This window comes from Pollicipes pollicipes, unplaced genomic scaffold, assembly GCF_011947565.3.
Source record: "Pollicipes pollicipes isolate AB1234 unplaced genomic scaffold, Ppol_2.1 Scaffold_6686;HRSCAF=7923_pilon_pilon_pilon, whole genome shotgun sequence".
Classification (NCBI taxonomy): domain Eukaryota; kingdom Metazoa; phylum Arthropoda; class Thecostraca; order Pollicipedomorpha; family Pollicipedidae; genus Pollicipes; species Pollicipes pollicipes.
Genome location: NW_023596921.1, coordinates 18,590,266 through 18,613,230, shown reverse-complemented (window position 1 = coordinate 18,613,230; position 22,965 = coordinate 18,590,266). Strand labels below are relative to the sequence as shown.

Below are 22,965 nucleotides of genomic sequence, written 5' to 3'. Positions count from 1 at the left end.
GCGACAACTGCTGGAATCTATCTATTGGTATGTTGCGTCATTTATTACGGCGACAATACATGGTCACTGGTGCAGTAGTTCTGGACATTGAACGACATACCACGGTTCGCCTCCGCAGTATTAAGCTACGAGCGTTTAAACAATAGCGAGAGCTCCAATGAAAGCTTAAGAATGTTGCATTGCTGAAAGGAGTCCAGTTCAGCGCAGATCCGTGAAGGAATACGGGCTGTGGCAGCCACTGCCCAGCAGGCACCACTTGACCTGCGTATCACTTAGTGGTTGACCTGGACCTGGCAACCTGGTTATGAAATCAGGTTGCGCGGTAGCCGCAGAAGCTAAAGGTTTTCATCCCGATTTCCTGTGAACAGCAAATTGGGCAGCATTAAAACCCGTTGTGTAAGACACTAGTGTGGCAATGTCTAAATCTGCCCTAAGCAGGTAGGGGCGGAAACAATGGTAGGCGGGCGAGGACACCGTTTTGGGCGGGGAGGTGTTCTCACGAATAAAACAATCGTTCGTGTCCCGTACTGTAACTCTTCGCCACGCTAGGCCCATCACCACATTAACTGTAAGTCACTGCAGAAGTGCAGTCTGCAGTCTCAGTCTGCGGTCTGCGCAGTCTTAGTCTGCAGTCTCAGTCCGCAGTGTGCAGGAGCGCACGCGTCAAACACCACACATGGAAGCTCAGACAGAGCGTCAGCTGTCTGCCCGGTGAGGGCCTCACAAACTTCGCAGCCCGCCCTCATCGCCACTTCTCCCACCCGCCGCAGTTCCACGCGTGGCCCCCGCCCCCGCTAGCACCTACTTGAGCTGGTTGCATATGAGCACCAGGTTCTGGACGGCGGTGAGCGTGGACGCCTCGTTCTGGCCGGTGACCAGGTGTCGGTCGACCACCACGTGCACGCCGCCGGGCGCGGCGCCCGTGTACTGGGCGCCGCCGTCGCGCAGGCCGTCCTCCACCAGCACCGGCGACTGCGAGAAGTCCCGGTCCAGGCTCTGGTCGTACAGCGTCGGCTGCAACGGAGCAGCCGTCACGATGCAGATTCGCTGCCGCTGCCGCCGTGGAAGAGGATGCAGAACACCGGCGAAGCGGAAACCCAGTGTTCTCGTGGGAGTTTTGTTTTTGTACATTGCACTGCACGTGACTGGTGTTCGACTGCTCCCCGCGGTGAGTCAGCGCCCATACCAGCCAAAGTGAGCGAGTTATAGACCTGGCATCAACAGCGGCTCGCGTACAGCCAATCCTCCCAAAGGCACCAACTTGAGCTCATCCGCCTCTTGGAACAAACATGTGCATTCAAGTTCCGCTAATTATCATTGAAAGCAGGGCTTCGTGCACGGACAGCTCGGCGGAGCGACTCCCGGACAGTTCGGCGGAGCGACTCCCGAACAGCTCGGCCGAGCGACTCCCGGACGGCTCGGCGGAGCGACTCCCGGACGGCTCGGCCGAGCGACTCCCGGACGGCTCGGCCGAGCGACTCCCGGACGGCTCGGCGGAGCGACTCCCGGACGGCTTGGAGGGGCGACCCCCGGACAGCGCGGCGGGGCGACTCCCGGACGGCTCGGCGGAGCGACTCCCGCCGCCCGAGTCACTTACCGCCGTCAGACAGACGTCCTTGAATGGCCAGCTGGTCTGGTGACTGGAGGTGGCGAGCAGCGCCGCCACGCCGTGCCCCACGGCGCAGATAGGCTCTGTCGACACGGCAGCCGAAGTCGTCACTGGGGCGGGGTCTGAGGCGTCGGGCGGCAGACATACCAGCATTGAGCGGACAGGCCGGCATCGGGCGGTAGACAGGCCCACATCGGGCGGACAGGCCGGCATTGAGCGGACAGACCGGTATCGGGCGGAAGACGGGCCGACATCGGGCGGCAGCCAGGTCAGTATCGGGCGGCAGCCAGGCCAGCATCGGGCGGACAGACCGGCACTGAGCGAACAGACCGGCATCGGGTGGAAGACAGGCCGACATCGGGCGGACAGGCCGGCATCGGGCGGCAGCCAGTCAATAGGAGTGGCTAGTGCCTATTTACACTCGTTGTGACGCATGGCCTACTTAAAACACCGCTCCGCTTCAGATGAAGGCTCATTATCCCTTTCAGACCATCACAGCATCGCGACAAAAGGTTGATGACCAAGACATCCATGGGGTGCGCACACTAAGGCATGATGTGTGTGGTCAATGCGATGCAGTCAATTAATTATAAGCCGCCACAATAGCAATGAAATGGTGAGACGCATACGCCACAACTGTGACGATCGCACATCACGCGAGATGGCACCCACTTGCATGCTGCATGAAGTGAGCCAGGATGAGCGCCACCTCAGAGCTCGAGGCCAGGTCGTACGGTGCGCCGGGGCAGTGCGGGATGACCAGGCAGGAGTACCGGCTGGCTGCCGAGCGAGGGAGAGGTCACGTGACGGCGACAAGCGACCCCGGTGCATTCACCGCACAGGCGGCTGATAGCCTCAGCATAAGAGCGTGCGGGCACGTCAACGACGACTGAATCTGACTTCGTTTGAGGCTGCAGCGGCCTGGCGCTTAACTTCTGGAGCCACGGCACGCACACGGCATGGTAACGAATGCAGGCTTTGAAACGGCACCGACAATACGCATTCAAAATTTGGTTCGGGACAGACGGGATTTGTCTAACTTTAATAGTGCGTGAGTCACTTCATAGCCAATGCATAGTTAGTTGTACTACGTCGTAGACAGCCTAGCCTTGGCATTGGTGGTGAGCTGCTATCAGTGGCATGCGGCTTCAAGGAAGAAAGTTCGGCCAACGACAAATGCAATAAAGTACAGCCATTGCCTGCTAACAAACACATCTTATTGGCTGTAACCCGAGACGAGCAAATACGACGGCCAAAAAAGCGCACATCTTGACGGTGGCCGACATGTGGTAGCGTCGCCTGACATTCGTGTGGGAGGTAGTAAGAACATTTCGCGGCGTGCCATGCGTACGTCATCTCGGGACCCAGTCAATGTCGCAATCACGTCCGTGCAGGTGTCCAGGGACCAACGCCATGGCATGGCTGGAAGCTATGCGTCAGCCCTGGAAGGATTTGTTTGATCTCCATGGCAAAATTGGAGCATCTGATCACAACTTTTCTGCCCACTTGTTCCTGTTCTGCCACCCGCAGGGCTGATAACGTACTTCCCATTGAAGACTGCTCCAAAAAACAAATCTCTCAAACTTTTGAGGACAAAGAAAGAACAAATCCTCATCGCGAGCTCATATTTCCTTTGCAGTGTTTAGGCAGTTGGTGTTTAACAGCTGGCCTGCCAGGCAACTTTTGTGAGTCCTCTCACACAGATGAACTGATCAGTTCAGTCCAAAATTGTTGTTTGACTGTGAAATACAGCCTAATGGGTAAGCATCTTGCTTTTCATAACAGAACAAGCATGCATAAAATCTTCAATCAACAGTACACATATAATTGTCATCACCTAAATGTACATTTAGGCTAGTGTCCACAAACAAAATTGTTGAAATACAGAAATACTATACATGCCTCTATGTTAATATGTTGATGATCATAGCAATTATTGATAATATACTCAACTCTGACTCTGACAGCTTCTTTTATGTGATCAGTTTAACCTTGACTGATGTCAAATGTAGCTTATTTGTAAGCACATTCTGGTTCCTTCTCAAGCAAATCATAATTCTGGCACAATAAATGTTTTTGCACATGCTTTCACTTGGCCATACAGATTACACTGGATCTAAATGCATGATATTCCTTACCATCAACAATTGAAACATTCATTGGGACTGCTAGTGCTTTGGTCCTGAAATCTTCCATCCATTTTGCAGTGGAGTCACCTGAGTGGAGGTATTCTGGGTATTTGCCCTGTGAATGATGTCAGAAAGCAGAACAAATCAATGTGTTTGAAATAGAACAGCATGCCTGCCAGCTGTCTCATAATGTCTTTAAAAATGATGAGTCTAACATATGAGCATCTTTTACACTACTGCATGAAAGAAGTGATTTTGAAACAGGCACAATGGTGGGCAAAAAAATCTGCAACTCTACAAACAATTTATCTGATGTGTTCAATTTACATATATGAACATAGACAACAATAAAAACTTGAGCAAAAGAGGATGAAGTTATCACTGTCATACAACATACATAGTGACTGATGCACACATGATGAACATCTTCATGCATCCAATATGCTTCACTTACCCCTGGTGTAGCAAGCTGGATAGCAAATGATGAGTGAACCAAGGTGCAGCTCTGAATGAAAGATTGTGCTGAAACACCTGTAAAATAGCCCCTCAAATAGCTTCTATGACATGACAGCTGCAAGACAGTAACATACACAAGCACAAGAAATTTCAATGTTGTGTTCTGCTTTGAATAGCTCATAATCGCAGTGTATAAATTGGCACAAGTGTTCACAATAATAAAATATATAAGAATTCACAACTGATATAAGTCTGGTAGTAAATGCCTACGAACATGTGCTGTGATGAAAATGTATAATGCATTTTTTACTAACCTTGTTTTGCAGATGACAGTAATATCAAGCAGTGTTGTGTCATCTTGTGGCAGCACAACAAAGGTCTTGAGAAATATAATGCAAATTTGCCCACTTAATGTTGTATGCAGTAAGTTGGTTGTAAAGGAAATCGGTATAGCAGTACAGGATATTGATGATTACGTTGCATTCATGCCGTAATTAAAACATCGGGCATGCCTGTAAACAACACATCAATAAACAAAGTATCACCAACCATTTCTTAATGCTGATGATAATGGATGAGGTTTTAGGGCGCGCCGACTACTGAGGTCATCTTACGCCCAATTATACATCAACGGGCAATGTACTCAGGTACAGCATCGGTCAGATCTTAAAGAACCGTGATGATGACGGTGACGATAGAGCGAGTTTAAACGCACAATCACGCACAACCCCTCACGCCAAGAACCGGTGCCCAACGTTAAATATGAATTTAGTTGCAATAGCTGGTTGTAAAGCCTGAAAAATAACACCGTACACTCCACCATATCACGAAAAAGCAGAATGGGCGCAGTAAAGAAACCCAGAATGTAATTTAGTGGTTAATATTCTACATGCGCCAGTTCACGAAACAAGGCCGCGGGATTTGTGACCGTCCTCCTTTTAGCAACGGGCCGCGTTGGTTATGCTTTCCACGGGGATCTTCCGAATGTTGGGTGGGAATTTCGTGCGAATGTAGGCTGGTGTGGGCAGAGAAATCAAAATTCAATAATTTTTCATCGATATTGTGATAAAGGAACTCGGCTTCTCAGGTAAGCTATGGTTATGGTGCCCCCGGACGTCATTCTGCAACACATCGATGCTTGATTTGAAACGGCTCGGGACCGGTTATCGAAACATTTGCAAGAAACCATGCAATATAAATCATTGATGGATTGTAACTTTATGGCTTGGGCTTCTAGAACATGATAATGGTTCATTGGATAGATCAATATGTCAGCCATCACAGTTGGCATACCCGTATGGTGAAATAACCATCAACCTCATGCTACTGATGATGATTGGGTTATTAGGGTGTGCTAAATCGCCATGTTATTTGTCAAACATGGATGCCCACCTTATCTACTATGCCTTAAATCCAGTTTGCTTAACTCCTGTTATCACTTGGATGGTTGCACAGTGTCTTTGCACTAGACCCAGGGCATGCTTGCACCAAATTCAGGTCAGACTGAACTGTGTGCAATGCTCAGAATATTTGTCTGAATTTGAATTGGGCACTATTGCTTAAAATTATGTAAGTAATATCACGAATTCAAGGAAATTGGCTTTGTGGTCTGAAATTGGTGGGATCCTGTGCTTAGTTGGTGACTTGTGTTTATAGTGTGCTGAAATTGTTGATAGGATGTTACTGCTATGCCATTCATGTTTTGTATGAAATGTGTTTTTGGATTCTGGCCTGACATGGAAGTGGTTAGATAAAATTTGAAACAGCACAATTAAAGCATCATAGCTTTTTAAAATTCTTGCTATGGGAGTACCCTCAGCTATGCAAAATATGGCATGCCAAGTTCCCAGTAAATTTATAAAATTTGATGTTACTTCTCTAGGTATTATGCAAAGTGTAACTGTATAACAAATGTTTTATCTCTTACCTTTATTTGATGTGCATTGCATTACATTTGAGTGGTTTTAATACCTTGTATTTTGCTAGGTGCAGTGTATTCAAATGGTTATTTCAAGTGTTTGGGTAGGGCAGGTTTCATTATATGCAGTGGGTCAGATGGACTGAAGCCATCCCAAAAATTTGCTAGTTTCAGGCACTCAGTGTGCATGACTTGGTGGTCTGGTATGGTTTGGTATCCATGCAGTGCCTACCAAGATTATTTTTGAATGCATTCATATTTGATGACATAACCACTCTCATTGTTGAGCCATTCCATAGAAGCATCACCCTGATGCAAAACAAGTTCTGTCTCTGCTCAGTGCATACTGGCTGCTGTTTCAATTGAGATTGTAGTCTCCTTAGATATGTCCAGGAAGAATTATTTGATTTTGCCATAGTTTGTTGACTCCTATAAAAACCTCCTGCTGATCAATGGACAAAGTCCTATGTTGGATGCTGGAAAGCATTGCCCGATGAGATGTGAGTGATATTAGATTTGGGGATGGTGAAATGTAAATTGAATTGAAGTAGTTGGTTTACTGCATTGAGTTGAGTAATACACTGTTTTTGAAATAATTATAGTAAGGAGGCTGAGGTGAAGCTAATGCATTGAAAATGACTGGTGCTCTCTGCCATCCCAAAACCTCAAACTAGGAACATTATGACATAAGCTGTTACATGATTAAAGCTGGTGGTATCCATGGTTCTAGTGATTTGGCATTAGCTAGATAAAGCCTCATTATCACCAGGCTGCTTTATATGCCCCTGCATGCTTATGCCATGGTAAACTGTACATAGATTTATTTTGTTGTAGATTTATGTTCAATGTTAGACACTATGTATTGTAGAAACCTTAAATTTATTTACAAATAGGTGAAAATGCACATTGACAATTGTAATTATGATGGAAGGTACTGTGAAGTACAGCTGATATGTCATAGAAGTGTTTATCAGCCCAATAGTTATGGTCAAATGTGCAGAAACATGTGTTTTCCAATTAGAATGCCATTTACCTTAATATTGGTAGAGATTCTGGCTAGGCTCTGAAGTGAGAGAGAGGACCATGTCAAATACCTTCTTTGCAAAGTACTGTCTTGACACCTCAACCACATCTGCTCAGTTGTCATGTTTACCATACATGCCTTGTTACCGCCCATATTTAAGCACTGACAGGTATGTAAGTCATCACATGTCAGGAAAGAAGTCAGCCCTAAAGCCAATGCATTAATTGATCTTACATTAGTAACATGCTCTCTATTAAGCTAGATCAGTGTCCTTCATTGCACACCAATGGGCAGGTTTTGTACCCATTTCAACATTGATCATTTAGGAAACAAGTTCAGTTATCATCAGTTGCAACCAGCTATAGCCAGTTTATGCCACCAGCAAAGAGTTAAGTAGTAAAAGCTGGCCTTGTGTCAATATTGATCATGCAGCACCAGTCACACTTTTGCATTAGTTTCTTGGTTGTAAAATACTACATGATGCTGATAGCTACCTCACATTAAAGTGTTAACTGGATTTGTACTGAAACTCATTGTTTTTTATGCATTTTTTCATGTTCATGTGTCAGAATATGAATGGAATTTATGTTGCAAAAATAAGCAAGCTGCTTCTGTTTGTAGTTGCAAGATCAGTCATATGCGTCCTCAAATGAGTTCATCTCGTGGATTGATTGTGACCGTGTTTTGACTCATACAAAAAGCTGGCATGCTTTGCAACTGCTGTAGACACCAGCAGTTATGTATGTTTGCTTCTCCAACTTTGAGTTCCACAGCTGCTCCAAAAATAACGTGCCTCTCAAACTCGGAATACCACATCCAAGTTTCATTTTGACCATTTAGCACTGGAGCGCAACACAAGGCTTACCACAACACCAGAGTGCAACATTTTATTTGCCATGCCACAGGTTGACTTCAGATGCCCAGATTGTATGTTGTATGTGATAGAGTCTAACATTGTGCATCACCCTATCCTCACAGTGGTTGAACTCTTCGGCATGTTGGTCTTTTGCCTCGTTTGCAGTTATGGAGACTCCACCATCCATCGAGTTGGTAACACAGGCGATCCAGACGCTGTATAACGACCCCAACCCAACCAGCAAGGAGCATGCCTCCAAATGGCTACAGGAGCTGCAGCAGTCAGTGAGTACACCCCATGTTTACTGTCTTGCTGCTTTTGATGTTCAAAGTAAAGCAAGATGTACAAATTCATATGGGCAAATGGGTGGAGTTTATAGCATATGCTTATATCTTATGGGGTGGAATTTATGGGAACTTAGAGTGACAGGTGGGTGGAGTGATCATTTTTCAGGCTTGTCCTTCCAAACTATGCTTCAATGTTTGGTGGGATGTTTCAATGTATAGAAGGAGTATGAGCAATCACTAGTTTGTGCTGCCTTCTACTTAAACAGACATTCCTATTGATTAAACTTCATGTTAGTGTTGGCCCTCCATGCACGGGCTGCGCGGAGACTGACGCGGATGGCCGGCAGATCGTGGCCTGGAAGGTGGCGGACCAGCTGCTGCACGACAAGCGTGACCTGGAATCGTGCTACTTCGCCGCCCAAACCATGCGCACCAAGATCCAGTACTCGTTCCACGAGCTGCCGCCAGAGGCGCACGCGTCGCTCAAGGACTCGCTGCTCGAGCATATGGCGTGCATCACGCAGGCCACCAACCAGATCATCGTGACCCAGGTCGGTGGCCGGCCGGCGGCGCAGCGCGGCGGCGGTGCGCGCGGCTGTCCTGCTTGGTCAGAGGCCATATGCTGCATCGTCTTGCACACTGCAAGCTTTGCAAGGTTTTGATGACTTGATGATGATGATGATGACGATGACGATGACGATGACAATGGCGATGACGCTGATGACCAATGACAAGTCTACATAAAATGTGTCGTGCAGTCTTGCAGAATGTTCTCTGTGACCTGCAGTGTTCTCTATGCTATAGCCTGCAGTGTTAAGTACACAGCCTGTGTAGCTGGGTGGGTGTAGTGTACCTGGCTTTGTTGGCATGGCTGGCGTCTGTAGGCGTCAGCTATGACGTCATTATGTTACGACGTTATCTATGACGTCAGCCATAACCTGACCACTCGCCCATTCGTGCAACCGCGCCCAAGGCCTGACATGAGACCGTGCATCTGATGGCATATGCCCTCATGCAGCTGGATCTGTGGGCCGACCTCACACCATTGTCTGACATCAGACTCAAGTCATGTTACTGGCCCTTCCCACCAGCTGTCTGCAGGCCCACCTGACACCAAACGGTCCATCTGTCCTGGCAGCCGTGTGTGTAGGCCCACCTGGCCGCCCATGTCTACCTGCAGCAGTGTCTGCCAGTGGTCGGTACCATTGTGTTCATAACCGGGACCTGACCACACGCCTGGCCGCCTGTCTCCCTGCAGCTGTGTGTCGGTGGCCGGCACCACTGTGTGCATAACTGGGACCTGACCACACGCCGGGCCGTCCCTCTCCCTGCAGCGGTTTCTGTCGGTGGCCGGCACCACTGTGTGCACAGCCGGGACCGGACTGTACGCCTGATGACCCGTCTCTGCCTGCAGCTGTGTCTGTCGGTGGCCGACCTGGCGCTGCTGATGTCGTCGTGGCTGACGCCGGTGGAGGACCTGGTGGCGCGGTTTGGCGAGTCGCACCCGGTGCCGCTGCTGGAGGTGCTGACCGTGCTGCCGGAGGAGGTCAGCTCGCGCCACCTGCGGCTGGGCGCCAACCGGCGCGACCAGGTGGCCGCCTACTGCACGGCCACGTGTCCACTGGTGCTCAACCTGCTGGTGAGTGGGCGACGGTGTGGAGGGCCGGCCCACGGCAGCCGGCGGCGGGTGCCGTGCTACCACCGGGCAACGCCCGGCCTCCGGGGGATACTGAGCTAAGTGTGGCGTGATTTGCGGTGTTGGAGCTGCTGGGATGTATTCCATGTTCTGAACAGATGCATCGCTGGCATGTTGTTTATGGCAGTCCACACATACGTTGTATAAGCGCTTTGTGTTCAGGTAGGCCTGTGCCCCAAAATGAGATGTCTGCATTTCTGTGTAACAACTCAAACTGTCGTCGGCTGTGTGATCGGCTACCCGCCCTGCGCGCGCGCACGAAGTTCCAATCTAACATTGGCTGTCCTGACGCGCGGCCGGACAGAACGGCTCCGTGGGCACCACGGAGCCGGCCCTGCAGACCAAGCTGCTGCGCTGTCTCTCCTCGTGGTTCACCTTCCCGGCGGACGCGCTGATCCAGGTGGCCGACTCGGATCTGCTCAAGTTTACCTTCCAGGTGCTGCACAACCACCGGGTGAGTAGTGTCCGGACTTGGCGCCGGGTCGACCTGGCGGGTCAAAGGTGGTGGGCATTTGCGTGGCGCAACATATGGTGATTGACCTGCGAATCAGGGGCGCCTGGAAAGAGGCTTGAAGTCTGATGGCAAAATGTCACCCGGGCGTAGAGCTCTATCGTCTTCATGTGCTTGCCTGCGGTGAAGACCCCGCACGTTCTCTGGCTGTTTGGGAGCACGGGTACCCCCTGACAGTGCGCCTGCCCCACCGTCGCAGGCGTCCGACGCGCTGCACGAGGTGGCCACCGACTGTGTGTGCTCAGCGCTCTTCCTGATCGAGGAGGACCTCAAGTACCACCCGTTGGCCAAAGCGCTCTTCGCCGGCGTCTTCACACTGGCGGACCCCTACCAGATGGCGGTCGCTGAGGAGCTCGTGGACAAGTGAGTAGTGGTTTGGCGCTGGCAAATGCTCACGACCGAGTTTGTGCGACGCTAGCTTAGCTGTGTGGTATCGTTGCTGAAGGGGAGCCGGCGTTTTGATGCTTCCGAATTTCGCGCGCTCAGCGAAATGCGCACACTTTTACAAGCCTGCGCCATAAGCTAGGGACGATAGCGTGTGACGTAAAAAAGTGAGACACGTAGCCAGGTGGGACAGTCTCCCCCGCGGTTCGTTGCAGCTGAGTGATGGACGTGAAATGCTGTCAGGTGGATGCGTCGCTTCTTCATAATCAGCGTGTCGTTTCTTGAGGTCTGTTGTACAAAAAAAAAAACAGTCAAACTGACACCCTTCAATGCATTTCGTCCCCCATCCACCCATGTGTCCAGACCTCCACAAGGCTGATCTGCCACCAGTTCCATGGCTTGTAACCCCGATCTATTTTGTTGGGGCTTGTGCTTGTGCTCTTACCGGAGCGCCGACCACCCCGCGCAGGTGCCGCAACTACAGTCGCGTGTTCACGGAGCTGGGCGAGGCGGTGGTGACCGTGCTGGTCAACAACCCCGGCCAGGGGCTAGGATCGATGCAGGTGCTCGACATGATCCTCGTCTGCGTCGGCCACCATGACTACGAGGTACGCGCTGGTGATACCGACTGAAGGAGCAGGGGGGGGGGGGGGGGGTAGGTCGGCTGAGGACCGAGAAAAGGATCGGTGAGAACGGAACGTGGCGGCTGCCACACGCAGGAGATCTTGCGTTTTGTTTGGCAGTTGCGAGACTCATTTAGCGAGTCAAGATAATTTGGCAAAGCAGTCAGAGCGCATTTTGTTGCAAGTGCTTTGCAGGGAGGAAGATACGCGCCGAAGTGGAGGGCAAGTGGAGGTGCGGAAAGGGGTACAGCAGCGTAGTAACGCAGACCATGCTGATACCGCGAACCGTCCCGCGCCCGTCTCACCCGCGCGCCGTCACCAGGTGGCTGAGGTGACGTTCCACTTCTGGTACCGTCTGTCCGAGGAGCTGTACCAGATGGTACCGCGAACCGTTCCGTGTCCGTCTCACCGGCGTTCCGTCACCAGGTGGCTGAGGTGACGTTCCACTTCTGGTACCGTCTGTCCGAGGAGCTGTACCAGATGATACCGCGAACCGTCCCGTGCCCGTCTCACCCGCGCTCCGTCACCAGGTGGCTGAGGTGACGTTCCACTTCTGGTACCGTCTGTCCGAGGAGCTGTACCAGGTGATACCGCGGACCGTCCCGTGCCCGTCTCACCTGCGCTCCGTCACCAGGTGGCTGAGGTGACGTTCCACTTCTGGTACCGTCTCTCCGAGGAGCTGTACCAGATGAAGAGCAGCAACCACTACAGCCGCTTCAAGCCTTACTTCGAGATGCTTCTGCTGGCGCTCTGCCGGCACTGTCAGATGGAGTCTGATCACGTGAGTCGGCACTGTCAGATGGAGTCCGATCACGTGAGGCGGCACTGTCAGATGGAGTCTGATCACGTGAGGCGGCACTGTTAGATGGAGTCTGATCACGGGAGGCGGCACTGTCAGATGGAGTCTGGTTACGTGAGTCGGCACTGTCAGATGGAGTCTGATTACGTGAGTCGGCACTGTCAGATGGAGTCTATCATGTGATTCGGACCGTTACCTGAGAAGGTCTTGCGGCACTGGACACCAATATGGAGTTTGATTGACCTTGTTTGGCCTTATCTGACGCGAAGGTCATAGCCGAGGGACCTCAAATTTTGACGCCAGTAAGTTCACATACAGGCCAACACACCGTGTGAATTTAGTCCTTATAGCTCTCTTAATTTTGCGATCTTAGGGGTTTAAATTGACCCCCACCCGAGCGAGCGGCATTCAACCGGCCACCCGGGCGCGTGTTAATGGACCGAAGTGTCGTCAAACTATCGCGCTTGCTCTGTACCGATCACACCCCGTGAAGTGGCAGCCGACGCGGTCGCTGCGGCGTCTGGCCGCGCGCCACCGCCCAGTGCTGACCGGGCGGTGCTCTGACAGCCGCTCTCCGTCTGTGCCCTCAGGACGGCACGCCCGACGACCAGGACGAGTTCTCAGACTTCCGGTCGCGGGTGACCGACCTGGTGCGCGACTTCGTGTTCGTCTGCGGCTCGCTGGACGTGTTCCACCAGATGTTCCTGTTCCTTCAGGACCCGGCAGCTACTTGGGAGAGCAGCGAGGCTGCTCTCTTCATCATGGCCACCGTCGCTAAGAACATTCTACCGTAAGTGGAAGGGGGAGGAGCGCCTAGAGCTGTACTTAGAAGCTACCGGTTGAAATGCTTTGAGGGCTTGCTATCATATTATCTCAAAGACAGTTTGTGAGCACGAATCTAGGTCGTCCCGATGGCTCAGTTGGTTAGAGCGCCTGCCTCCTGATTCATCCGCCCGTGGCGGGGTGGGCTCGAGTCGCTTCGGGCGCTCGCTGTTTGTCCTTGACATGTGTGGCCTGCGGCCGGTGGCAGCTGTCGCGCTAAAGGTCAAATGACGTCAGAGGACAGGACGGACCGTGCTGAGCTTTGCGGCACGTCAACCTTTCTGTACCAAATTTTTACCGTTGGCATGGAATTGCGCCATCGGATGGTAGGGGTCAGGGCTCGCACAACAAGCACTGCTTAGCGTGAGCTCTGACCTCAGAAATCTGTCCATTCAAAATGTTCGGATTAAATCTTTAAGAAAGACGCATGGGAGCGACTGAAACGATTGGTAGCGATTGGCAACGTAACGCAACTAAACGACGTGTTCGGTAGGTTGTTCTGGCACTCGATTTGAATTATGTGTCATGAATGATAGTCCGCTGCTGTGGACGTGCATGATTTGTATTCATAAATGCTACTTATTCGGGGTATGAACAGGAGTGGCGTCAAAAACTGGTTCGGAAGCTCATATTTACCGGCCGCTGATGTCTCTGACTGATGTGGCTTAACCGCCAACACTTTTGGCCTGTGTGGCGTTGGTTGATCATGACAGGACAGCACGGTGCCGGAGGTGGTGCAGGCTTCCGTCTAACGCTGGTGCCGGTGCAGTCGGCAGGACAGCGTGGTGCCGGAGGTGGTGCAGGCGGTGCTGGCTCTGCCGGACAGCGTGCACGTGGCGCTGCGTTTCACCGCCATCAACCTGCTCAACGGGCTTTCCGAATGGATCTTCGAGCATTCCACTGTGCTAGGTGAGAGGGGCGCGGAGACATGCGCGAAGACGGCTGGCTTTGGGGCTTTCTCGCCTACATGTTGAGCGACTGTTTTGTCTGCGTCGTTTTATTCTTTTGTTTGCCTGCACCGTGCGGTGAAATCTGGCTCCAGTGGCTAAATAGTAGTGACTAACTCCAGTGGTTAAGTGTATATGTGTCTCACATGTTTCACATTCTCACATAATTTAAGAATGCCACTGTCTTCTAGAAGATCTTGGCGCCTGATGCAGTGTTCAGTCCTCTGTTTACAATGACGCGCATGTTTTAGATGCATGACCATGGAGCTCATGTTATTATCCGGTTCTTACGGCCCTGCTGGGTGTTTTGAGTCTGATTCGCACGTCGCCTGCCATACTACGTGGCAGGCTGCCACATCTTCCCGATGTGCCTCGTCCCTGTGGTCAACTGGGGTCAACTGGGGTGACCCCAGTTAACCGGCCCGTCTAGCCAGGGTCAGCCTCCGTTAGTCCGGCCGTCGCCCCGCCCTCCCGCCCCCATCCCGCGTTCGCAGACCTGCCCCGCCCGCCATGACGTCGTTCGCCTGTCCATCGCCAGCCTCTTGAATTGTCCTCCGCCTCCGCAGAGCCGGTGCTGAACTTCCTGCTGGCCGGTCTGCGGGTGGACAAGCTGGCCACGGTCTCGGCGCGCGCCCTGAAGTCCATCTGCGGCCAGTGCGACCGCCAGATGACCGGCCATCTGACCGGTCTCGTACAGATTGTCCAGTCGCTCGACACGTTCAGCATCACGGCCGAGGCGGCCGTCGGCATTCTGGAGGGCACCGCCAAGGTAGTGCCGCGCGGCGGCGGGCTGCGGGCTCGTGGGGTCCGTGGCGACGGCAGAGGTCTATGGGGCGGCGCCTGTAGGCGGCGGCCCGTTCATTTGTACATGCAACGATGTTGAGGTAATGTCTCCAGCAGTTCGACGCGCCGCGGTGCCGGCTGATTAGCAGCGCTGTTTGTCTCAGAGGAACACGGCAGCAAAACAGACATCAACGATAGGTCATCGTCACCTGATGCTGTTCAGTTCATACATTGGGCTGTTGGTGACGCAGCATGTTAAGTCTCCATTCTAGAACGGCATCACGCGTGTACGCAGCAGCAGCAGTGTAGGAAAGCGGGTGGAGGCCGCGCCGTGCCCGCGTCGCGGGAGGTGACTGGTCTGACTCGGCCGTGCACCTCCGCCGGGGAGGCGCGTGGGAGGCCGTGCCGTGTCCGCGCCGCGGGAGGTGACTGGTCTGACTCGGCCGTACGCCTCCGCCGGGGAGGCGGGTGGCAGGCCGTGCCGCGTCCGCGTCGCGGAAAGTGACTCGTCTGACTCGGCCTCGCGCCTCCGCCGCCAGGTGGTGGCCAACATGCCAACCGAGGCGATCCCGGAGATGTTCGGCAAGATCTGCCAGTCACAGCTAGTGCCGCTGCGGCAGACCGTCGATCAGGTGAGGTCGCCGGCGCCGACGCGGCGCTGGTGCGACGCTCCCGCGTGCCGGCTGCATCTGCCGCGCCCACAATGCCTACCAGGTGCAGCATCACGGTACACTGCACTGGATGCTGGTGGTCGCTGGCTGGTGGGATGATTTGGTGCACTTGAATGGCGCCTTCAGTCGGCCCTGAATAGGCGGAAGCTAAGTTTGCTTCGGAATCTGCCAGTAAACGCCAAAAGCGGTGTGGCTTAGACCGCTTTCCCCACGGGTGTCGAATGACGTTGGCTGTCGCCGCGCCCGATTACTTGCCACTCCTCCATGTCCATGTTCATAAGCTTTCAGATCCCGCCGCGCCCAGTTACTTGCCACTCCTCCATGTCCATGTTCATAAGCTTTCAGATCCCGCCGCGCCCAGTTACTTGCCACTCCTCCATGTCCATGTTCATAAGCTTTCAGATCCCGCCGCGCCCAATCACTCGCCTCTCCTCCATATTCATGGTCACAAGCTCGCCGATCCTCGTTTCGACGTCCATGCGTTGCAGAGTCGGGTTCGTCAGCTGTTGCGGTCGGAGCGCCATTGCGTCGGCGATTAACACTCGCAGTTTGATCGCCGCGTCCTTAACAAGACGGCAGTCTTTGTCAAAGCGTACCTTCACCACGCTCGATGGCAACGTGGTCTTCAGCGTACGTGAGGCTGGCAAATGGCTGGGAATGCACGTGATGGCCGTGCCATTAGTGTGCGGCCCGTTTGGTGTGCCGCCGGCCTGACGCCTCCTAGCCACCGGTGCAGCCTGACGCCTGCCGACGCCTCGCCGCAGGCGGGGGACGCCCGGCCGGCCAAGGGCAGCCGCGCCGACCCTGTGCTCTGGCTGGACCGGCTGGCCGCCGTCTTCCGGCACACGCACCCCGAGATCAGCAACGGGCAGGTGCACCCCTGCAAGGTCGTCTTCGAGGAGGTGAGCCGGAGCCGCCGCCACTGCGGCGACGCGCCCGGGTCCGTTTTACGCGCGGGTAATGACGTCTGCGTTGGGCGGTTCTCAAATGGAGAGGTGTCGAGGAACGGGCGCCATATGACCAACGCAGTCGGCACGTGGTGAAGCCCAAATCATCATCGGTCTCGTGGAGGTGGTTGGTGCTCTGATCTAGAGAAGTGAACGTGATGTGTGCGCGTTCCTGGAGCGCGTGTTCTTACCTTGGCGCGTTGCCTCAGTTTGCAAGCCGTATGAAGACCGCGAGGGGGTGGATATATGATTATCAAGCTGTCCCGTCTTACGACTGCGAGTAAGACAAGCGGTTCCACAACCCGTTGTCGTAGCCTCTTTAGCCTCCCAAAGCTATCGTGTCGTCAGGCCTTGGCGATGCCTGCCTCTCTGCATTACACGTGTGTTGGCGGCGGCCGACCACGGCCTGGTGCCCGCCCGCCGTCACCTGTGTGTGTGCGGCGCTGGGCAGCAGGTGTGGCCGGTGCTCTCGGGCGTGATGCGGCGGTACCAGCGCGACGGCCGGGTGATGGAGCGCTGCTGCCGCTGCCTCCGGTTCGCCGTCCGCTGCGTGGGTAGCCAGTCGGCCGCGCTCCTCCAGCCCATGACCGCCCAGATGGTCGAGATCTACGCCTCCACGCAGCACAGCTGCCTCATCTACCTGGCTTCGGTGAGACATGTTGCGGGCGCGCGCTGTGGTGACGTGGTGGGATGACTGAGAGCTCGGGGTGTAAATGCACAACTGTGATGGGATGACTGTGAGAGCTTGGGGTGTGGATGCACAGCTGTGATGGGATGACTGGGAGGTCGGGGTGTGGATGCACAGCTGTGATGGGATGACTGTGGGAGGTCGGGGTGCGAATGCACAGCTGTGAAGGGATGACTGGGAGCTCGGGGTGCGAATGCACAGCTGTGATGGGATGACTGTGAGAGGTCGGGGTGTGAATGCGCGGCTGTGATGGGATGACTGTGGGAGGTCGGAGTGTGAATGCACATCTGTGATGGGATGACTGTGAGAGGTCGGGGTGTGAATGCGCGGCTGTGATGGGATGACTGTGGGAGGTCGGAGTGTGAATGCACATCTGTGATGGGATGACTGTGAGAGTTCGGAGTGTGAATGCACATCTGTGATGGGATGACTGTGAGAGGTCGGAGTGTGAATGCACATCTGTGATGGGATGACTGTGGGAGGTCGGAGTGTGGATGCACATCTGTGATGGGATGACTGTGAGAGTTCGGAGTGTGAATGCACATCTGTGATGGGATGACTGTGAGAGTTCGGAGTGTGAATGCACATCTGTGATGGGATGACTGTGAGAGGTCGGAGTGTGAATGCACATCTGTGATGGGATGACTGTGGGAGGTCGGAGTGTGGATGCACATCTGTGATGGGATGACTGTGAGAGTTCGGAGTGTGAATGCACATCTGTGATGGGATGACTGTGAGAGGTCGGAGTATGAATGCACGGCTGTGGATTATCCTTTGATATATGCTTTGCGATTGATTAAACGAAGGGTGCCCTCTGCTGATGCTTTACGTGATAGGGTCATTGTTATTTGCTTACTTCGCTTATGTTTCCGCGGTCGTTGCCACCTCTGCCTCATTGTTGTGTGTTCCCCTGACCTCTAAGTAGCTTAAACTTGTGTAATTATCTAGAGTTACGTAGCCCGTGCAAGCAGCTGTGGAACTGGCCGTCGTCCATGTATCGCATGGGTTGGGATTCCTCCCCGCCGTGCGTCCTCTGTCCGCACATCCCTCTCCCGCCCCTCATCTAGTGGCCGCGCGCGCCGACGCTAGTGCCCGTCTCGGCCGCCAGGTGATCGTGGACGAGTACGCGGCGCAGCCGGCGTGCGTGCCGCCGCTGCTGGCGACGCTGCACGCCCTGCTGCCGGCGGCGCTGCCGCTGCTCTCCGGCACGGATGGCCTGCGCCAGCACCCGGAGACGGTGGACGACCTGTTCCGACTGTGCACGCGGCTGGTGCAGCGCGTGACGCTGCCGTACCTGCAGCACCCCCACGCGGCCGACGTCACGCGGCTGGCCGTGTCGGCCGTCACGCTCGACCACAGGTCAGAGCGAGGTCATGTCAGGCGTGGCTGAGGGCTCAGCCTGGCCTGAACTGTACGTGGTGGCTGGTAATTAGGTTAATCTTGGTTCGCGCCGGGTCAGCGACCAGGTTGGATCATGGTTGATGGAGGCGCTTACCGGTCACGGAATCGTGGATAGGAAGCTGTGTGATGTGATGCAAACGGAACTGCATCTCAAAAGCGCTCTCATGCGCGGCGTCAATGACAGCCAATTTATTATTTCCCGTTGCTAAGCTGTGGATTTGAATTCCGTTGTATGCGCAATCAGTCAGCGCTGTCGCATATGGAGCACCTAACCGTGTCACGCTCCCGACTTTTCCGTCTCCATTGTGTGCATTGAGCCACACGACGCACCTAAAGAACATGCGTCGACTCGGTCAAAAGCAGCGTGTCACTGACACCTGCTGCCGCTCACCATGTGCCGACACGGCCTCACCGCACCCGCCGGTCGCAGGGACGCCAACGCCTCGGTGACCAAGTACCTGGCGGAGCTGCTGCGCTGCGGCCGCAAACACGACGAGCGCGACGACTTCGAGCAGCGCCGGGAGCTGGTGGCGGCAGCGTTCGTCGAGTTCGGCGCCGCGCTCATCAGCAACCTGATCCAGGCTACGCTCTTCTGCGTGGCCAGCTTCATGATCCCCGACATCGGCGAGGTGTTCATGGAGGCGCTGCTCACCGACCGGCCGGTGAGTTGGAGTTATGGGCAGCTGGTAGAGTGGGGAGGTTATGGACAGCTGGTGCTAGGGTAGCGCTTTGTTTGCGCGAGGCGGGGTCGCGCTTTGTGCAATCTGGGTGAGATCGCGGGCTCATGTGGCCGTGGAAGTGTTCGTGGTGATAGGATCTCCGTGACGTGCTTCAGGCTGATCAGCGTATGGGGTCGTGCAGTAGTGTGCCTGCATTATGTTTGCTTGCTCCAATCCGCGTGTACACTAATATATATATACGTTGTGAGGCCGTTGTCATCTGTGCGTTTTGTTGTTCCCACGCATTCAAAACACTAAAGCCGTGGTATTATTCCGAAGTTCTCAAATAAATTCGCGATAGCATACCCGCAGCTCGCGATTCGCGACACCCGCTCCCTTGGTCCCCCTCGGCGTGCGCGGTGGCTGCCCCTTGGCGGTGGCACCAGCCTGACCGGCCCTTCGCCGCTGCAGGCCGTGTGCCGCCTGCTGGAGCAGACGCTCAAGTCGCTACCCACCGAGAGTGCCGGCGGCATTGTCACCGCCACACACAAACAGCTGGTCGAGTTCCACAAGTCTGTTACCAGGTGGGTGCAGGCCGCGGATGCGCCGATACCGGTGGAAAGGGTCCCAGTTGCATGTGTCCTTGTTTGTCCAGAGGTGTTGTGGCTATAATATATACGCACACCAGCCTACGTGATACGCTCGTTGGTTATACGCCGATTGGTCAACATTTTTGGCGCAGGATTTGCCGTTTCCAGTGTGCGCTGGAGTGAATAATTATAGCGTCTGCTGTGTTACGGTCCACTGCGGTTGTTGGCGTACATCAGGGCCAGTTCATCCGATTGATGTCAGGTCTCTTGCCGCTTCTGGCTGCGTACCTCACCGTGCCGAACCCTCGTCTGACTGCGCTTCCGTTGGCAGCGCCGAGACGACTCAGGAGGCGGTGCAGGCGCTGCGCGAGTTCTCCCGGCTGTACAGATGAGGCGCGGCCGTGCCGGGCCGGCGCGTCGCGACCCGGGCCCCGTCCAGCCTGGAGCCGCCGGAGGCTGTCAGACCGCGGCATTAGCTGCGGCCAGAGGTCGGTCTGGTCAGCCGGGGTCGGACGCCGGGTGGCGCGCGGCAGGCGAGGGTCAGCGCCGGTGACCAGGTCCGAGCGGCCGTGTCCGGGAGGGCTAGCGGCGCCTCCGCCGGCTGTGGCTCAGGCTCGGCGTCCGCGCGCTGCAGTTCTCAGAGACGGAGTCAAAGTCTCCTGGGCCTCCCGCTGCGGACGGTCCGTGACTGACTCGGCCAGGTGACTTGGACTCTGTGACTGTCGGGAGTGTCCGCGTGTGGCCGGTGCGGATGGACGGACCGGCGGCGGCTCCTCGGCCTGGCGTTGGGCTGTGCGTGCTGTGAGTGCTGCGTGTCGGCCGCGCGAGCCGTGTCTTGCCGTCTCGTTTTATGAGTACCTGCTGTCCGCGATGCTGTCCAGCCGTTCCGCAGCCGTCGCGGTGCCGCGGCGCCGCTCTGTGTTCGCGCGCGCGTCGTGTGTGTGAGTGTGTGTGTGTGTTTGTGCGCCCCCGCGCCCGCGCGTTCGTGCGTGCCTGCGTGCCTGCGTTTGGCGGCGGCTGCTCACCCCCGGCTGGGTCATGCCCATGGCCGGGGGTCGCGATGGTGTGGTGCGCCTGCCCTGTTCGCCGCTGCGTGGTTTTATTTCGGTGATCTTGCTGTGCGGGTTTGGTTACCGTTGTTTTGTCGGGCGCGGCAGCCTCCCTTCTGGAGGCTCGCGGCGCGCTCTCTCCGCCAGCGGTATCCGCTGGCCATCTTGCTCGTGTTTCAACTCCCATGCAGTGTGCGTCACTCTGTTCAACGCCGCCTTCCGCCGGCGCGTGTTTCCGTCTTACGCGAGAACTCGGCGACGTTTTACGGCCGTGCTGTGGGGACACGCCGGACCGGCAACCGGCGCCGCGCGCTCGACGCACCTGTGACCGGAAGCGGGGTGTTTTCGTTTTTACGCGCATATGTACTTCGTACATATATTTGTTGTCCGCGCTCAGCGTCGACAAATATACGAGCGATCATTCCATGAGGGCACGGTGGTGTTTTTGAGCGGTTGGCGATCGGGTGTCACTGGGCGCCGGGATGCAGGCGGAGCGTTCTCAGGAGCGCAACCGGACCAGGTCGGCGCCGGCGTCCTGGGGAGGTTCAGGAGGCGAGTGGAACTATTGCTCTTGGCCGGGCGAGCAGTAGTTTCACTCGCACGTCGGTGCTTGGGTTGTGACCACTTTTTTTCGATGTTCGTGCCGTAACTCGGTTTGGCCCCGGGGTCAGAATGGGTGGGTAGCCTAATTCTGCGGAATCCAACGACTTTTTTGTATACCTGCTCGATCAACTAGGAATATCATGCGAGCGAATCTAAAGTTTCGAACAAAAATTAGAAAAAACTCTACCAGGAAACCAATTGCCGAGCGAAATTGTGCAATCGTTTTCTGCTAACGCAAGGTGGCCGTCTAAACCGACCAAATATTGGACAGTTGCAGTTCGACAAGGTTATCTCACAATGGCAACTATGCGAGGTGACAAGTTTTGCCATCATTATTTTTGATGAGGCTATTTATTGACCTTTCATCGCGACATGTCTGACCGAAGAATATCATTCTGCATTGGTCGCGTACGAAAACCACCTTGTCTGTACTTGGGCAGCAATGAAAGACATGTGGCAAAAATCGTTAGCCAAGCCGATGGAATGAATTTTGACGACCGTCTACTTTAAATCATACGTTCTCTTCTTGACCCTGAAAAAATGACTGACCTATCGTGGTTTTGCTTTCCTCCATCCAGGCATACGCTGTTTGATTAAAAGCGGCAATGTCACATAGGTTGGCGTTTTGTCTTATTGGGTATTACGGTATCTGTGGTAAAGTGGTCCGTGAAAATGTGCAGAATTCGAATACGTGTTGCAATAGCACGTTTTCAAGATGAACGGCTCTCGGTGGGGGTGACAAAGCATACGATTTACGGGATATGATCGGTGACAAAAGTGAGCATTTTTGCAAGCTACTTGGTGCGAGAATGGAAGCAAAGTGCGACAGACGATCCCAATTAGACGAAACTCGAAGCTTAGTATTGGTCTGTACTCTCGAGCGCCTGCAGTGTGAGCTTGTGTAAAATGCATGTCGAAACATTGACATTTCGCCGCATGAGCAAGGTGAGCCGCAAGATGCTTCCAAACATATTGATTTTAATCAGAGAAATTTTCAGCAGGGAACAGAAATATCCTGCAAGCTCAACCACACCAGTGCTGACGTTACAGATCAGTGGTAACACAATGCCCTTCCAATGCCCCTCAAGCCACCGCTTTTCACATATTTTTTCAACCAAGATTCGCTTTACGTACTAAACAGCATGAAATGCCAAGTGAATTAGCTTATTATTAGGAAAGGTGGCTGTCCTCGGCACCTCGTGACATATGTAGTCGGCTACGCGACGTTTGAAATGCTCGTGACATTTTAGATAATACATTTCCGTGTTTCTTGAGTGATCGCTTCGCGACTGTAATTTCAGTTCAGTGCAAGGCTGCCGCTGGTTGTGTTCGTGACGCCAGAAGCTCACCGGCTTGAAGGACGTAGCCAATTGTCAGTTTCTGTTAGGTCGCTGTATGGTTTGACGCGCTGTAGTCTTAACGCTTATAGCGCCGTACGGCTGTAAGTCGTGGATGCCGAACCAGTTGGAGCACGTTTTATGGGGACAAAATGCATCTGAAGTTGAACGATGCA

The 22,965-nt window shown here is 54.2% G+C and overlaps 2 protein-coding genes across 5 annotated transcripts; one reads left to right on the top strand and one right to left on the bottom strand.

Annotated features, from left to right (window-relative positions):
* Positions 1 to 24: 24 nt before the first annotated feature.
* LOC119107331 (glutamine amidotransferase-like class 1 domain-containing protein 1) lies at positions 25 to 5,059 on the bottom strand. 4 transcript variants are annotated; one of them, XM_037230756.1, is made up of 8 exons: positions 5,008 to 5,059; positions 4,509 to 4,706; positions 4,193 to 4,269; positions 3,748 to 3,853; positions 2,282 to 2,389; positions 1,598 to 1,692; positions 806 to 1,014; positions 25 to 358 (listed from the first exon to the last, which is right to left on the bottom strand). In XM_037230756.1, the coding sequence occupies exons 2-8, from the start codon at positions 4,549 to 4,551 to the stop codon at positions 346 to 348; spliced, it is 651 nt and encodes a 216-aa protein (XP_037086651.1). In that variant the 5' UTR covers positions 4,552 to 4,706; positions 5,008 to 5,059; the 3' UTR covers positions 25 to 345. The 4 variants fall into 4 exon arrangements, with proteins under 4 accessions (XP_037086651.1, XP_037086652.1, XP_037086654.1 ...); XM_037230757.1 differs by having other exon boundaries at positions 5,015 to 5,055; XM_037230759.1 differs by lacking the exon at positions 5,008 to 5,059 and adding an exon at positions 4,930 to 4,948.
* Positions 5,060 to 5,150: 91 nt separating this feature from the next.
* Positions 5,151 to 21,275, top strand: LOC119108546 (transportin-3). Its single transcript, XM_037232138.1, has 18 exons — positions 5,151 to 5,281; positions 8,158 to 8,276; positions 8,627 to 8,830; positions 9,694 to 9,918; positions 10,280 to 10,429; positions 10,686 to 10,849; positions 11,340 to 11,478; positions 12,128 to 12,274; positions 12,883 to 13,082; positions 13,884 to 14,023; positions 14,628 to 14,830; positions 15,384 to 15,476; positions 16,280 to 16,417; positions 16,914 to 17,111; positions 18,259 to 18,509; positions 18,982 to 19,213; positions 19,682 to 19,794; positions 20,132 to 21,275. The coding sequence occupies exons 2-18, from the start codon at positions 8,160 to 8,162 to the stop codon at positions 20,190 to 20,192; spliced, it is 2,775 nt and encodes a 924-aa protein (XP_037088033.1). The 5' UTR covers positions 5,151 to 5,281; positions 8,158 to 8,159; the 3' UTR covers positions 20,193 to 21,275.
* Positions 21,276 to 22,965: the final 1,690 nt, after the last annotated feature.

Excerpts from the sequence above, each read along its gene's own strand:
- LOC119107331 (XM_037230756.1), bottom strand. The coding sequence starts at position 4,551 with ATGACACAACACTGCTTGATATTACTGTCATCTGCAAAACAAG. Across the intron at positions 3,854-4,192 it reads TCCAGCTTGCTACACCAGGG|GGCAAATACCCAGAATACCT; the intron begins GTAAGTGAAGCA and ends CATCATTCACAG. Across the intron at positions 1,015-1,597 it reads AGGACGTCTGTCTGACGGCG|CCGACGCTGTACGACCAGAG; the intron begins GTAAGTGACTCG and ends GCTCCGTTGCAG.
- LOC119108546 (XM_037232138.1), top strand. The coding sequence starts at position 8,160 with ATGGAGACTCCACCATCCATCGAGTTGGTAACACAGGCGATCCAGACG. Across the intron at positions 17,112-18,258 it reads GCCTCATCTACCTGGCTTCG|GTGATCGTGGACGAGTACGC; the intron begins GTGAGACATGTT and ends CTCGGCCGCCAG. Across the intron at positions 19,795-20,131 it reads TTCCACAAGTCTGTTACCAG|CGCCGAGACGACTCAGGAGG; the intron begins GTGGGTGCAGGC and ends TTCCGTTGGCAG.